The 15,819-nt window shown below is 40.9% G+C and overlaps 1 protein-coding gene across 3 annotated transcripts in view; it reads left to right on the plus strand.

The window, feature by feature from the left end:
* dmtn (dematin actin binding protein) overlaps nucleotides 1-15,819 on the plus strand; it is a 48,046-nt gene that overhangs the window by 16,683 nt on the left and 15,544 nt on the right. Inside the window, exons 1-7 of one of the 3 annotated variants that reach the window (XM_079690911.1) lie at nucleotides 8,100-8,321; nucleotides 9,966-10,000; nucleotides 12,210-12,290; nucleotides 12,398-12,526; nucleotides 14,373-14,417; nucleotides 15,287-15,443; nucleotides 15,749-15,793. In XM_079690911.1, the coding sequence (XP_079547037.1) occupies nucleotides 9,989-10,000; nucleotides 12,210-12,290; nucleotides 12,398-12,526; nucleotides 14,373-14,417; nucleotides 15,287-15,443; nucleotides 15,749-15,793 (469 nt within the window). In that variant the 5' untranslated portion in view covers nucleotides 8,100-8,321; nucleotides 9,966-9,988. Of the gene's footprint in view, nucleotides 1-8,099; nucleotides 8,322-9,965; nucleotides 10,001-12,209; nucleotides 12,291-12,397; nucleotides 12,527-14,372; nucleotides 14,418-15,286; nucleotides 15,444-15,748; nucleotides 15,794-15,819 lie in introns of those variants that run through there. The other 2 variants (XM_079690912.1, XM_079690913.1) reach the window with 2 other exon arrangements.

The following is a 15,819-nucleotide window of genomic DNA, read 5'->3' on the forward strand; positions in this document are numbered from 1 at the left end:
CCAAACAAAATAAATAAGCACAACAAAACCAGGTCTATTTCTACAGCTATCCTTTGAAACCAAAACTGGATAAAACAGAATACAGGGGTGGCAACAATCCGCTAACCTAGTGTGTCTTAACATTAGTTATCTACATGATGAGAAATGTACAGGGTACCCCAGACTTACCTAACTCCCCCACCTCTCAACACACACACATTTATCAAAGGTTAGAACAAACAAAGTAGAATGACTTTCTACTCAAGGCAGTCAATTGCAGGTTCCTCATCAGCAACAGGCCCAGGGTGAGAGAGAGCGAGAAGTCTTCCTGGGTGCCTCCTTTATGGTCGGCCCTGGCTGCTGATAGGCCAGCTGAGGATGAGAGGATCCAATCAGCCATCAGACTCAGGTGCACAGGCAGATACCGATCAGCTGCTGATTAGCTGTGCAGAAGACAGGGAGAAGAGAGAAACACAGGAGGGAAAGAAAACAACACAAGTACAGCGTGCCTGGCACGTAACACCCCCACACATATAAATCCAAACAGTATGTTTGGACCCGACAATGAACATTTTCTATTTACATAGCACGAGATAGGCATCGGCAAGAACAGTGATAACATTGACTTCGCGAAAGTCAGTGCAGAATCTGGGACTTCCATCTGACTTTGTGTCTAGTACACAAAGGGAACTCCAGGGACTGGAACTAGGCCTTGCAAATCCGTTTTTAAGTACTCAATTTCCCTTTTCATAACCTCTATCTTAAGTGGGTCAACCCTGTACGCATGCTGTTTGATGGGCAAAGGGTTGGTCAAGACCACATCATGAGCTAGGACAGAAGTTTGTGAGGGAGTGTCATTAAAAATACATGCAAAGTCAAATATCAGTTTCTGTATATCACTTCCTTGGTTATCAAGAAGATGAGACAAGTAATTGTGCAAATCAGCCAATACCTCAATATTGCTTAGTCTTGCCCCCTGTGGTGTTGCAATGTGCATCACCAACTCATCCTCATCCTCATTTGAGCTCACCCTCGAAACTGAAGCCATAGGAGAGACGGTTGTCCCCACCTGGTGAGCTTTGGAAGACTCATTTTGGTCATCCCTGGTGCAGTACTTCTTCAGCATGTTGATATGACACTCTGGTAGGACGTCTGCGGTCAGGTGTTTGAATGACGTAGTTTGTTTCACCGAGCTTCTTATCTACAACATAAGGGCCAGAAAATTTAGTAGACAGAGCAGAACCAGGTACAGGCAATATAACCAACACCTTGTCACCTGGCTGAAACAAGCGCGCTACCGCCTTCTGATCGTAGCGTTTCTTCATTTCCCCATGAGTAGAGGTCAGAGCTTCTCTAGCCAAGGAGCAAGCACGATGTAGACGATCCCTAAGTTTGGCGACATACTGCAAACTTTTTTCGTTGGCATGATCAAATGCTCTTTAAGAACTCTTAATGGACCTCTGACCTCATGTCCAAACACTATCTCAGCAGGACTAAAACCTAGAGACTCCTGAACAGCTTCATGGACAGCAAATAACACTAAAGGAACACCATCATCCCAATCGTTATGAGACTTGTGGCAATGTTTTCTTAACATGCATTGGTGAAACCTCTCTAATGCCCCCTGACTTTCAGGATGATATGGGCTGGATGTCAAATGTTTGATACCTAAGGTGTCAAATACTCGGGCAAACACTTTAGACATGAAGTTGGTACCTTGGTCTGTTTGAACTACCTTCGGTAGACCAAACATGGAGAAAAACTTCAGAAGTGCCTTGGTACGGCAGTGATTTTCCGTAGTGGGATGGCTTCTGGTAAGAAGACTGTCCCCTGACAGTCTAAGCCTATAGCAGCAAAACTAACGTGTCTACGTACATGGACTCCTTTAGGATAGGGTGAGGGAAAGGGGTAGCAAGTAAGAAGTAAGGAACAGAGGTGGAGAGGAACAACGTCTCTACCTACTGTATGTAGAGACGTTGTGCCTCTCCACCTCTGTTCCTTACTTCTTACTTGCTACCCCTTTCCCTCACCCTATCAATTGGTGGCTGACTAAATACTTTTTTGACCCACTGTATATGCCTCTCCCTGCTTCCACCGTCTACACACACAACCAAATTACATACCATCAGTAAGGAAAAAGAGTAAGAACTAAAATGTATAGGTGAACAGGCACAACGTGTCTACGTCAATGCACTCTTATTAGATTATTTTATCAACTATAAGCTTTATCAAAAAGGAAGGTCTTAAGCGCACTCTTAAAAACGGATAGGCTGTCTGCCGCCCGAACACAAACTGGAAGCTGATTCCACAAAAGTGAGGCTTGATAAGAAAAGGCTCTGGCTCCCATTGTACTTATAGAGACTCTAGGAACAACCAACAACCCTGCATTCTTGGAACGCAATGCCCTAGTAGGACAGTAGGGTATAATGAGTTCTTTAAGGTAAGATGGCGCCTGCCCAATAAGGGCTTTGTAGGCGAGAAGAATAATTTTAAACTTATCCTGTGTTCTATAGGGAGCCAGAGTAAGGCAGCCAGAACAGGAGTAATGTGGTCCCTTTTCCGAACTCTGGTTAGTACACGTGCTGCAGCATTTTGAATCAGCTGAAGCGACTTAATTGGCTTTTTGGTACACCCTGATAATAAAGAGTTACAATAATCCAGCCTTGAAGCAACAAATGCATGGACTAGTTTCTCTGCATCGTTTTGAGGCAAGATATGCCAGATTTTTGCAATGTTACGTAGATTGAAGAAGGCGGTCCTTGAGATTGATTTTATGTGGGCGTTAAAGGATAAATCCTGATTAAATATAACACCAAGATCAATTACAGACTCACTGGAGGCCAAATTAATGCCATCCATAGTTAGTATACCTTTAGATAGTTTGTTTCGTAGATTCTTTGGGCAGAGTACAATAACTTTAACTGTTTTTAACATAAAAAAATGTAAGGTCATCCACATTTTTAAGTCCTTGAGGCAGTCTTGCATTTTATTTAGATAATTGGTTTCATCAGGCTTAATGGATAAATATAGTTGAGTATCATCAGAATAACAATGTAAATGTACAGATTGATTCCTTAAAATATTGAAATATATATAATGTGAACAAAATAGGTCCAAGCACTGAGCCCTGTGGCACTCCATGGCTCACTTTGGTTTGCATGGAAGATTCATCGTTGACACACACAAAGTGAGACCGTTCAGATAGATAGGACCTACAGTAAACCAGCCTAAAGCAGTTCCCTTTATGCCAACTACAGTAAGTGCTCTAGTCTTTGCAATAGGATTTCATTGTCGATAGTATCAAATGCAGCACTGAGATCGAGCAAGACAAGAATAGAGACAAGTCCCTTGTCTGAGGCTATTAGAATGTCATTTGTGACGTTAACCAGAGCTGTCTCTGTGCTATGATGTGTTCTAAAGCCAGACTAAAAATCTTCAAAAAAAATCATGTTTTTTTTAAGTAATCACACAACTGTTTTGCGACTGCTTTCTCAAGAATCTTTGAGAGGAACGGAAGATTAGAAATAGGTCTATAATTGGCTAAAACCTCTGGTTTGAGGTTGTGCTTTTTAAGAAGGTTTTATCACTGCTACTTTAAATGATTGTGGAACATAGCCTGATAATAAAGACATATTCATAATATTTAATAAAGAAGTGCTAATTAATGGAAAAACTTCCTTCAACAGCTTAGTTGGAATTGGGTCTAAGATACACGTCGATGGTTTAGAAGAGAGAATCATTGAATTTAATTGTTCAAGGTTTATGGGTGAAAAGCATTCTAATTTACTATCTAGTGTAATATTAGAACTTACGTTTCCGGGAGCTGTTGATAACACTATACTAAGGCAAGAGGTCATTAATTTAGTTTCTAAGAGTAACAATTTTATCGTTAAAAAAGCACATAAAATCATTACTACTGAGTGCTATGGGAATAGAAGGCTCAGTCAAGCTGTGGCTCTCTGTCAGCCTGGCTACAGTGCTGAAAAGAAATCCTGCATTATTCTTATTCTCATCTATTAATGAAGAGTAGTATGCGGCTCTCGCTTTACGCAGTGCTTTCTTATATTCATTGAGAGTAATATGCCAAATTAAACGAGATTCTTCAAGTTTAGTGGAACGCCATGTCTTTTCAAGTTGTCTCGACTTTTGCTTTATTTTTGCGGGTTTCGGAATTATGCCATGGAGCTAATCTATGTTGTTTTATTTTCTTCTTTTTCAAAGGAGCAACAGAGTCTAATTAATTAATTAATTAATACTAAAAACTGCTTTTTTTTAACGTCATACATCAAACGCGTCATATTACGTCACATGGGGGAGCTTTCTCGGACTCGTTCTCTGCCCAATCCGTGGTAGTAGTTTGTAGTTGTTTTGAGCGGTTGTGATTTAGTGAGCTGGTATTTTTTCGGTAATTTTACATTGCATTTCATTATTTGTAATCATGGTGAGCTTGTGTTTGTGCAGGTTGCACAAACTCGAGCCTGTCAGGACGTCGAGTCCACGGGAAAAGGACCGGAGCTAGCATTCGTTCCTGGGTGCGTTGTGCTTCAACCTCCCTGCAGCACCTACTCTCACTTCACATACTCTCCACAGCTTTATCAAGAAACCGTATTACATCTCTCTCCTCCCCCTTCGCTGCTCTCTCTCTCTCCCCTCCGGTACACGGCACCGTAAGACGTAGTGTGGAGTTGCATTAGGTAACGCTGTGGTGGCTGTACTGCTCCAGCCGTCTCCTTTGTGTTTGTTTGTTTCCCCCTGTCTGTGTTGTTTGTGTGGGCGTGGTGGCTCTCCCTCCTGGCTCCCGGCTCAACCTCCACTCACCTGCTGCAATCAGCTGTGCACCCTCCCCGCCTACACACCTGCTTTCCATCAAGCCATTTACAACGGCATATCAACGGAGGCTCCACAACCTTTCTCCGCCAGATCGTCAAGTATCAGCCGTCTCTCGCGTCTCCCCACCGGTACACAGCACCGTAGTGTGGAGTTGCATTAGGTAATGCTGTGGTGGCTGTACTGCTACAGCCGTCTCCTTTGTGTTTGTTTGTTTCCCCCTGTCTGTTTTGTTTGTGTGGGCGTGGTGGCTGTCACTCCTGGCTCCTAGTGTGGAGTTGCATTAGGTAACGCGAGAGATACGGCTGATACTTGCGCATTAGTTTCTGTTATGGATCAGTATCAACAGTCCTGCCAGTAACGTTACTATATTATCATACTACTTTAGTTATAGCCAGATATATGATTGCTAACTTTACAATGTTGTGATGTGATTGACGTTAGCTAACATTAACTGTAGCTAACGCCGGTCACTCACCAAGACAGCTGCTCTGTTCTCCACTGGTTCTCCACACACCAAAGCTCCATTTCTCTCCGATGGCCGTTATTTTTTCTAATCCTTGGCTGTTCCTGGTCTCTTGGACGCATAGCAGGCTCATAATTATAATCATATGCATTCGAATATATATTTTCAACCTCTTCTGTGTCAAAACTAGCATTGTGATCCATGTTTATTCATACGTTAGACCGGCCGCTCTCCCCCATGTTACGTCACACGCGGGAGGTCACGTGCGGAGGCTTTTTTATGCGGAAGTGAAAATGTCTTACTAAAACAACGCCAGATGTCACTGTAGTGTATATTTCTGTATATTTTTGGGAAAATCTAGTGTATTCATCATTTTTCCTACACATTTATTCACTGGTGTCTCTAACCTGCAAGTTGCTCTTTAAGTATCAAAGGAATCTCTTCCTTACATTTGGATATAGCACCAAAGATAGTTTTCTGCTACATGAGCTTTTGACTAATGGTTTGTAGTCTAGTAACAGTACTTCAAAAGTTACCAGAAAATGGTTGGATAAAGCAGGATTATGCGGTTCGACTAATAGTTGCTTAGTTGCTCAACTTTTTGTATGTTAAAACGAAGTAAACTGGATATAAACTCTCCAAACAGGCGAAAAAACTATCAGTTTCACCCACTGTCTCTGCCACCTCCCTCCATGCCTGGTTCCTCCGGTTTGTATCCCGGTAAATAGTTCCGGTCTTAAAGAACCGGGTGATTTGCTACCGTAATATCTCGTTTGGAATATGAGGAAATGAACTGCGGTCTGGCTCTCCCAGCTTGCACGCGGTTTGATTGGCTGCGCTTGCACTGGCGGGATTTGCATAAACGGGATTTGATTGGCTGATGCCAAGCATCGAGCCTCAAAAGTTGAACATTGTTCAACTTTTGGTGCCGATAGATGCTCGTGATGCTTGCAAAGCCATGCCATGCTCCCCACAATGCAGTTCGGCGAAGATTCAAAATCTTCTACGTCACCCCATTCAAGTGAATGGGCGAAGCGTTGAAAGCATTTTTTGATGCCTGTAGTGTAGACGTACCGTTATTTGCAGTCCACTGACATTCAAATGGAGTGAAACTATAAAAAAGAAGCTACAAGGCACTTATTGATCTCATACATGCAAGTTTAACATACACAGATTAACACATAGGACCGCTGTGTAAACAAGGTAAATATAGCTCATGCTAGCTGTGCAATAAGCATGTATACAAGCTAGAATGGCAAACACTAGCGTATATGCTAACGCTAACACATTTTCTCATTGAGTTTAAACATCTCCAAATGTCATCACATAAACACAATACATGTAACTAATCCTTACAGTGTAAGTGTAAGGCTTACACTTACACTTACGGTCATTGCTTTCTGACGGACTTGACCCTTTTATTATTCAGGTTGCATGGGGAAATTAGTAGTAGTCTACTGCCATGCTATTCAGTTCACTTTCTTCTACTTCCTGTACCCGGTTTCCTGTCTAACCTTCAGTACAAATGTTACAAAAATATAAATGTGCAAATATGAAACATACAGGTCAATATCACCTTGCTATTGGTAGCTGAACTGTCAATACCCCAAAACATATTCTTAGAAATAAATACCAATTAAAGGTAGGATAGGTAAGAATGGAGAAACCAGCTCGAGTAAGCTAGAATTTGAAAGTACACAACCTTCCATCAGACTAGTTTTGCCAACTCCATCGTAAGGAAAGTAGCTATTGGCTGTCCGAAAAGTCGCCAGAAGTCCCTAAATGACGTCATCGCCTAATTTGCATATCGTGTAATGGCGGTAAAAAAACGTTCCACCCCCTTCAAGGATCAAAACTTGAAACCACCAGAGTAAATCCAGATGACTGTAGATCAGAAATGTCTCTATTAGAAAAAGTAGAAAGTAGACATAGTTTTAGTAATTTTTAGTAGAAATATCCCTTACAATAAAGGCAGTATAGTATGCCCGTGTGTCATCTCCAATAAATGTCTTCAACCATCCTTTAAACTCAGGGTTGTGTTAAATATGTTCTTTATTCTCGCGTCCAGGAGAGAAGCTTTAAAATGAGACTAAATGGAGTCTCTGAAAAGATTCAAATGGGATACTTTAATTAAAAAAGGCGCGGTAGTGTTACAGACAGAATATTGTTCAGGCAGAAAACAGCTGTGATCTGGCTCTCCTGAGCAAGAAGAGAAGGCCCATCCCCCATTCGGTGCCGTTATATATCCTCTGCTGGCTCCTCCCCGCCAGCCGGCTCGCCTCGCCTCTAATGTCCGTTGTTGCATTTAAACAGAGGATTGGTACTTTTCACCTTCAACATATGCTTAACACGCCTTTTCTCCTCATATTCTCCTTCATCACTTTTCATGTAACACATTCTAAACGCTGTAATCAATACTCTAAAACATACAGAAAATACTTCACGGCTGGTTTGGTTTCCGGATGTTGTCACATGCTACTCTCGTCTGTAAACAATAATGTATTCAAATAAACTGTACTTTCATTTAATATTCAGCATGGTAGTATCTCGACATCTATAGTTGTAGTGTTAAATCAGTAGGTTTCGGTTTGCACCACTCCATGTCATTTCGCTACTCAATTCACCTCTTTAGGAAATCGTATATTAGCCACATGCTAAATGCTAACCGTAGATGAAGGATTTTCAGAATAAAAGCTTAACTGCTTGTGCACAAGAATTTCAGGTTTTTCAGTATAAAAGAGCGTTTAAACTGACGGTATGTTTAAGCTACATTATACCATCAAAACATTGATTTTAATTTCTAACAGTTGATTCCCACTCCTCTCTGTACTTTTGTGAATACAGTTTAGACTGTGACATGATGACCTACGTGGATGTTTAGCTTAGAGGCACACACACAGTGGACGAGGTTATTAAGTGACTGAAGCTGTCTCGACGCGGGAGATTGTGGCTGTCTCCTCTCTGCACTGACTGCAGCTGAGCTGCTGCGGGAGGCAACTGTGAGTCTGCCGCCTGTGATCACGGCAGCTCGTTAACTGCAGAACAATACGTGAGTCTCCAAACACCAGAAAAGTCCCTAATAACACCATTACAAGTCGTTAGATTAGTCGTTAGTCGCTTTTGACAAAAATAAGTAGCCGGAGGGTTTGGAAAGCCGCCAAATTTAACGACAAAGTCGCAAAGTTGGCAACACTGCATCAGACTTCCTTACAGAGCCCCTCCTCCAACACACACAAACGCATGACCAATGAGGGCACGAGATAAGTTTGTGCATGAGATGGAAGGCTGACAGGCAGGTAGGCTATATCCAATTATTTGCCGCGGGCAAGGGGCAGACAATTGGACTTGCTTTTTACAGCGCCACAGCTTCCACATATGAAACATTTGTATATATTTATTGACAAAGCATTTCATGTATTCATTGCTATCGGGAGATTATTAATTTACCCCATTTAGAAGTGAAGGCTATAGTCATTTGTTGTGTGAATGGCATTTTCGAGCCTGAAACCTGAAAAACAGGCTCAGGGTTAACAGGTTAAGAGCATTCCATGGAATATAACAAAAAGTGTTTCTGAAGTGAATTACCTACCCTATCTTTAAAACGTATAGTTTCATGTCTTCTTACATAAGAATAGATCAGATTTGTTAAGTGTTATTATGGGAGAATTACTATTCTTGTGGTATTGCTGCCTTATTAGGCCCATATTGAGCAGAGCATATTAAGACCAAAACTCATGTATAACAACTTCCTTACTTGCAATAAATAAGCTCTAATTAGAGGGTTATTGAGGAAAATCTTATTACTTGTAGAATACGGTCATGTAGAATAAGGCATGAATAAGTGTTTTATAATGACAAATAAAGAGCCAATATACTGCTAATATGCATGGTAATGAACAACTAGTTGTTGGTGGATTTGTGTACCTTAATACAAAGTGTTACCAAATCATGTCTAATCTCTGTCTTGTAATTGACCAAACACCCTTTACAATATAGCTTTAAAGAGCAAAATACACATTGCCATGCTAAACTGAGTTAAACAACATCCTGGACCAATCTCTGTTGTGGACACACAGAGTTATTGACACTTCAGCCTAGGCATCACTGTTCAAACCTGCATACTGTTGCCTGATCTATAGTCTCCATGCAAAAATTAAAAACACCTTTTCCCATTCACTTCACTTAACATATTACTTCAGTTCTCTTAGAGCAGCATCTCTCTTTAGAGGAACTGAAGCTGAAGAAAGGTAGATATTCAGACACAATCTGCTTTTTGAAAGTTGTTCTTACACGTAAAAATTCTTTATTCAGACATTCACAATAACACTGTTATCTTCAAATCAGTTGTAGCCTTTATATGGAAGCTGCCATTCATAGAAGCAGATATCTATTCCAGCTGACTCACAAACCAACCCCCCCCCCCCACACACACACACACACACACACACACACACACACACACACACACACACACACACACACACACACACACACGCACACACACACACGCACACACACAGACACACACACACACACACACACACACACACACACACACACACACACACACACACACACACACACACACACTTACTCACATTCTCCTGTGAAAAGGTTATCTTTTGCATTTAGTACAGTAATATTATAGATATTTAGTAACATATATCATGTTTCGTCTGTTTCTCTCCCTAAGGAACTGGCCAATCAGCAGTCAGGATGATGCCCAAGGTAAACACTGCTTTCACTTACAGTAGGTGTGATATTTATGGGGAAAAAAACGCTTTGAAAGGACTTTACATTATGCATCACAGATGTGTGATGGGAAGAAGAGTCCTAATAGCCGCTTTCACACTAAGTACTTTGCCGTACTCAGTGCCGGCACTAAGTACAGATCGCGTTCACACCGGAATAAGTTCCCTGAGGGAAGATTACGCAAATGAGCCGCTAACGTCACTTCGTCTTCTTCTACTTTGGGTTTACTGGCAGGCCACAAACAACTTCACGGTGTATACTGCCACCCGAAGTCCCCGGACGGAAGTGCCCGGAGTTGGGGACTGGCTTCAGTAGAAGCTGCTGGGAATCCCAGCAGCTTCTACTGAAGCCTTCCGAGTAAATCGCCAGAACGCCGACACCTCCTCATCTCCGCCGCTCCCATGTTTTTTTTGTGTTGCCATAAGTTATTCTCTCTCCGTTGGTGTGCGGGGCTAATGCTAATAATGCTAATGCTACAAATACAATGGCGGCTTCACAACACTTTTCAGAGTTTTACAGGGCGTGGTTTGCAATTCGCCCAGCCAATAGAAATTGGTACTTTTTTGGTACTTTTTTGGTACCACCTCTCTAGCAGGCACTACAATTGGGGGTAAAAGTTTCCGGCACTAAGTACTCTTTTTGGTGTGAACGCAACATAAGGGGTGCTAACGGAACTAAACGGGAAAAGTACTCCGGTGTGAACGCGCCTAATACCTCTGAGATTACTATTTTTAGTTCCTACACGCTACTACGCTTAGAGCAGAAAATTAGATATTGATACTGATGTTTTTCTCAAATAAGCATCCTTTCTTAAAACACAACTTAGTTGTTATACTATGATGTGGTCAGGGACTTTGATTACTTTACAGACTTTGGTTGTTTCTCAAAGTCAAGGATGCTGCTTTGGTAGGACGGGTCATTCCATGTTGAGTCGTATAAAGACAATACAGTGCAGATAAAATGGTCGCAGTATTTATTTGAAATATATTTAGGATAATTAAAATTTCTAAAGATTAAAATGATTTTGGATTCAGTAAAACAGTTTAAAGTGATTAAAATTAGACAGCTATTTGGACCAAAATTTCCAAAAGATACACATAATAAATATAGAAAACTAACCTGACCAAAATGGAAATGTTTCTAATACTCAAAGTTGCCCACAGACAACCATGAAAACTTTTCCTCAATTTCTGCATCAGTGTCGTCAGGACAATCTCAAATGCTGACTGGCTTTCAACACACAGCGTCATGCAGAAGTCTATGCACATTTTATATTAATCACGTCACTACCATCGTCCATGCAATGTCTTTTAATCGCCCTATGCAAATCGACATATTTAGACCTCAACAATTATTTTTTCGAATAGTTTGTCTTTTGTTACAGTGAGCAATCCATCATCAGAGGGCTGCAGACCGTTAAATAAAAATATATGTGTATATATGTCTTTGTTTTTATTATTTTTTCTTTCTTTCTTGTATCTTCTTGGATTATTATGTTTTTTATTTTCCTTTATGGGATATATACTTGTACAATGTCTTATGCTGAAAAAACGAAATACCAATACAAATATTTGTCAAAAAATAAAAAAAAAATCAGGTTCAAAATTCGTGCCATAAACTGACATTTTGAGTTTCCATATGTATATTCATTATATTTAAGGGAAAAATTGTAATCTGATATGCCAAAAGATGAAATAGGGAAAAGTTAAAAAAGGTACATCTCAGAAACGACAGGTATTTGATACCTATAAACTGAACTGTCAAACATATGGAGTCTAAACTATTTTTCAAATAAAAGACATACAATTCAGACAGTGGTATAATTTTATTTTATTTTTTAAGACAACCTGACTTTTACTTTTGGTAAAATTGTGGGATTTTTCTGTATGATTTAACATTTTAATGTTGAACTGTTGGATCGTTTGCCAAAAGTATGGCCATACTAGATTTCAAACCTTTAGACCAATCAGAAACCTAAATGATCGATTCCTTCATTAGTTAAAGTCCTTTTCAATTTGGCGGAATATCAGTTTTTGGTTGAACTCTGACCTGTGTGTGTGTGTGTGTGTGTGTGTGTGTGTGTGTGTGTGTGTGTGTGTGTGTGTGTGTGTGTGTGTGTGTGTGTGTGTGTGTGTGTGTGTGTGTGTGTGTGTGTGTGTGTGTGTGTGTGTGTGTGAGCGAGCAGCAGCTGGCTCAGACGTCTCCAGGGAGTGTCTTGTCGCTAAGAGGGTCCAGCGTCCCAGGATCCCCTGCTGCGGCCATCGTGGTGAGACACACCACCACACGCAAATCAAGCTATATCATCTTTTAGATACATTTTGAGGCAGTAATCTGTAATCTGCCCCCCCCCCCAACCCCTCTCTCTTACTATAGGCAAGAGTGGAGGACGGGGTTATCGGCTATAAGGACCTGGCAGCGTTACCTAGAGACAAAGCCATCCTGGACATAGAGAGACCAGACCTGATGATCTACCAAAGCCACTACAGCTACAGTCCTCTGGAGGTGGGAAGTCCTGTTTTCACTGTAGTCTAGTGATATTCAATATCTTCCTTCATGTTTGGAACCCAAATCAACACTAAATGTATCATTAACAACTACTGGGTGTCAATCAAGACTGACATATCTTCTTCTTCTGTGCCATAAGTAAGGTGGCCAACAGGTGCAATCGCGCTACAACAGCCCAAAACACTCTGATTAGGAAACACACGCTTCAGTTTTAAAAGCAATGCAAATATAAAAACACAAATGTGCCAAAACGCAAATGACATAACATTTTAGCAAACTTAACCAAACATGTGCAGGGTTTACAGAAAGCGCTGCATTAACGAAACGCACACACAAAACGCAGCAAGAAGCTCAAAACACAACTGAAACGGGGACACTAAAAGGTGACGCACACAGCTGGGACCGGAGCGCTTGTTGGCGCTCTTGTATAATAAAGTTGTCGGTGTTGGCACAGTTAGCCTGTTTCATAATTTTGATATATAAAAAAGTTAAAAAGTAATTTGTCAGTATATTTGAAATAACTAGGTTAGCTACATTAGCTAGCTGGCTTACAGCAGATCTGTTATAATGTCGGAAGGAATCCTGAATCATGATAATCAAATTTAGGTGCGTTTGCAGTGGCAGCCAACTTTATAATCCCCGAACATCAACAAGCGCTCCGGTCCCAGCTGTGTGCATCGCTTCTGTCTGTCTGTCTCCTGTGACTCTCTTATCCGCATACAGTCTTGTCTTTTATCTCCTGTTTGTCAGCTGTCCTTCTCTGTCTCTTATGTCCCTTTTGTCTTTCTCTTGTCTGTCTCCTGTCTTCAGTCTTTTCCTGGCCTCTTTCTACTGTCTGTCTCCTCGTCTACTTACTATAATTAAAAATCATCTCTTGTTTTTTTGTCAATCTTTAAAAAAATAAATAGATATTTATGTTTTTAAAGATGAATGTCTTCAGTATGGCTTTAACTTTAAGACTTAAATATTAAGACATGGTCTATCATAGTTGGAGAACATGAGATTTTTCTGACGATAAGAAATAATGCATCATGGGATGTTGAGATGTTAGAAGCAGACAGACGCTGGTGTGACAGGCGCTTAGTTAGTCGGTTGGTTAGCTCTGCGTCTGGCTCGACTCGAGGCATCAATCTGCTGCTTAGAAACCAGACAGCTCATTACCACAGAGACCCGGAGTGTGTGTGTGTGTGTGTTTGTGTGTGTGTGTGTGTGTGTGTGTGTGTGTGTGTGTGTGTGTGTGTGTGTGTGTGTGTGTGTGTGTGTGTGTGTGTGTGTGTGTGTGTGTGTGTGTGTGTGTGTGTGTGTGTGTGTGTGTGTGTGTGTGTGTGTGTGTGTGTGTGTGTGTGTGTGTGTGTGAATGAGATACAAAAAGATAGGGGAAATAAAGTGATAGCAAGAACAAAGGACCTGTTAGTTAAACCATTACATATGTTATCATTAGATTAATATTACTCATGCAGAAATGTAAAAGCAGTACTTTTCTTCCATTTTAAATGTTTAACTAATGATTATTTTTTATAATGGATAAATTATGACTAATTTCTCCATTCACTGATTGAATGTTCGGTTTGTAAAAACTGTGAAAATAGTGAAAAAGGCTGCCACAAGTTACCCAGAGCCATACATGATACCTTCACAACGTTTTTTTAGTGCAATTATTAATGTCTTCCAAAGGACAGCAAATAAAGAACTGACTTTAAGATACAACTACCACACACTGTCGGTTGGTTCTTGTCTCCTCGAGGAAAAACAAAGGTTTTATGTTGTTTTCTGTGCAGCTTTTCTGAATCTATTTATATGTTTGAGTGTTTTTAATCTATTTATATGTTCTTTCCTCCCTTAGAGGTCCTTGTCTCCTCGCTCCATCTCTCCTCCACCCTCCCCTGAGGTAAGACCCCTTCCTCTCTACAAATTATCTGAGGGTTTGAAGCTAGCACTGTTATACCCGAGTCTAAAAAGAGCTGTTGGGACAATCAGGAAGTGAATAGATGAACATAATGAACAGATGCTTTTATTTAGTTATTGTCATATACGGTAGCATTGCTGAAAAACCCCTTAAAATTATTCTGTAAATAAAGCCCCCTTAAATGTGTATGACCTTGGTTTGATGAAGGCCCCCACAGAGACAGCACACCTTTTTACCTGCTCTGTTCCAATAGCATGGATAAATGTGAATATTGATTTTCACACACAAACACACTCGTCCTCATCTCATTTAATTACATTGCATTTCACTGACGTTTTTATCCAAAGCACTTGCAATAAGTGCAATAAACCACAACAGGAAAAGAGCAGTTATATTCACTTAAAAAAAAAAAAAAACCATTGTAAGTGCCAGTACGTCAGTTTTAAAAGGGCTTAACTGATGAAGTGCTCAATGTTCAGTTTTTTACTTTTAATTGAATGGCCAAGGTAAAAGCGAAACAGGTGGGTTTTTAGTTTGCAACAGAATACATGCAGACTTTCTGCTGTCCTGATATGAATAGGGAGCTCTTCCGCAGTTTTGGAGCCAGGATAACAAACAGGCTTGTTTTAGTCGAGGGAACCTGGGTCCAACAAGTGAAGGAGTAGCAAGCTGATTGACTGATGCAGAGCAAAAGGCACATCCTAGGAAGGACAGTAGCCTTCACAGGACAGTAAGCCAGTACCAGTGTGTTGAAGCGGATTCAGGCAGCCAATGGCAGCCAGTGAAGGGAGCGGAGAAGCAGTGCAGTGTGGGAAAATCTGTCTGACTCCTGTGTTCCTCTGTGTTTCCAGAAGGAGTCCAGGGAGTGGTCTCCTGGATGTTCCTCCCCTTGTTCCACCATCCAGACCAGCAGTACACACAGCACACGAACACCACCAACACCAGACACGCCTCACACCGTACACTCCTCTGTTGTCAAGGGCGCCCTGCAGCACTTCCACAGGCCAGGTAATGACTTTGATATAATTCATTTGATATAAACAAAACATTTGATCTCATCTTTGTGCAGAAAGATCAGTGCGTCTGGGCCGATGCGTAACAGAAATAGAGTCTTCCTCACAGAAAGGTCCAGCAAAGAGAGGTTGATGTTTACACTGTCAAATGCTGGCATTATTCTTTATTAACCAAACTTAAACTTAAGGGATCTTTATCAAACATTTTGTTCATGCTGTTTGTTTATATTATAAAGCAAGAATGGCCTGATTTATTTTCCTCTTACTCGTCTCTTTCCCGTACTCCTTCTTGTCTTTCAGATAATGGCTCCAACCTCTATAAAAAGCCTCCAATCTACAAACAAGGTACTGCCATTTAAATCTACTGAAAG

The sequence above is a fragment of the Notothenia rossii genome (assembly GCF_949606895.1).
Source record: "Notothenia rossii genome assembly, chromosome: 6".
Classification (NCBI taxonomy): domain Eukaryota; kingdom Metazoa; phylum Chordata; class Actinopteri; order Perciformes; family Nototheniidae; genus Notothenia; species Notothenia rossii.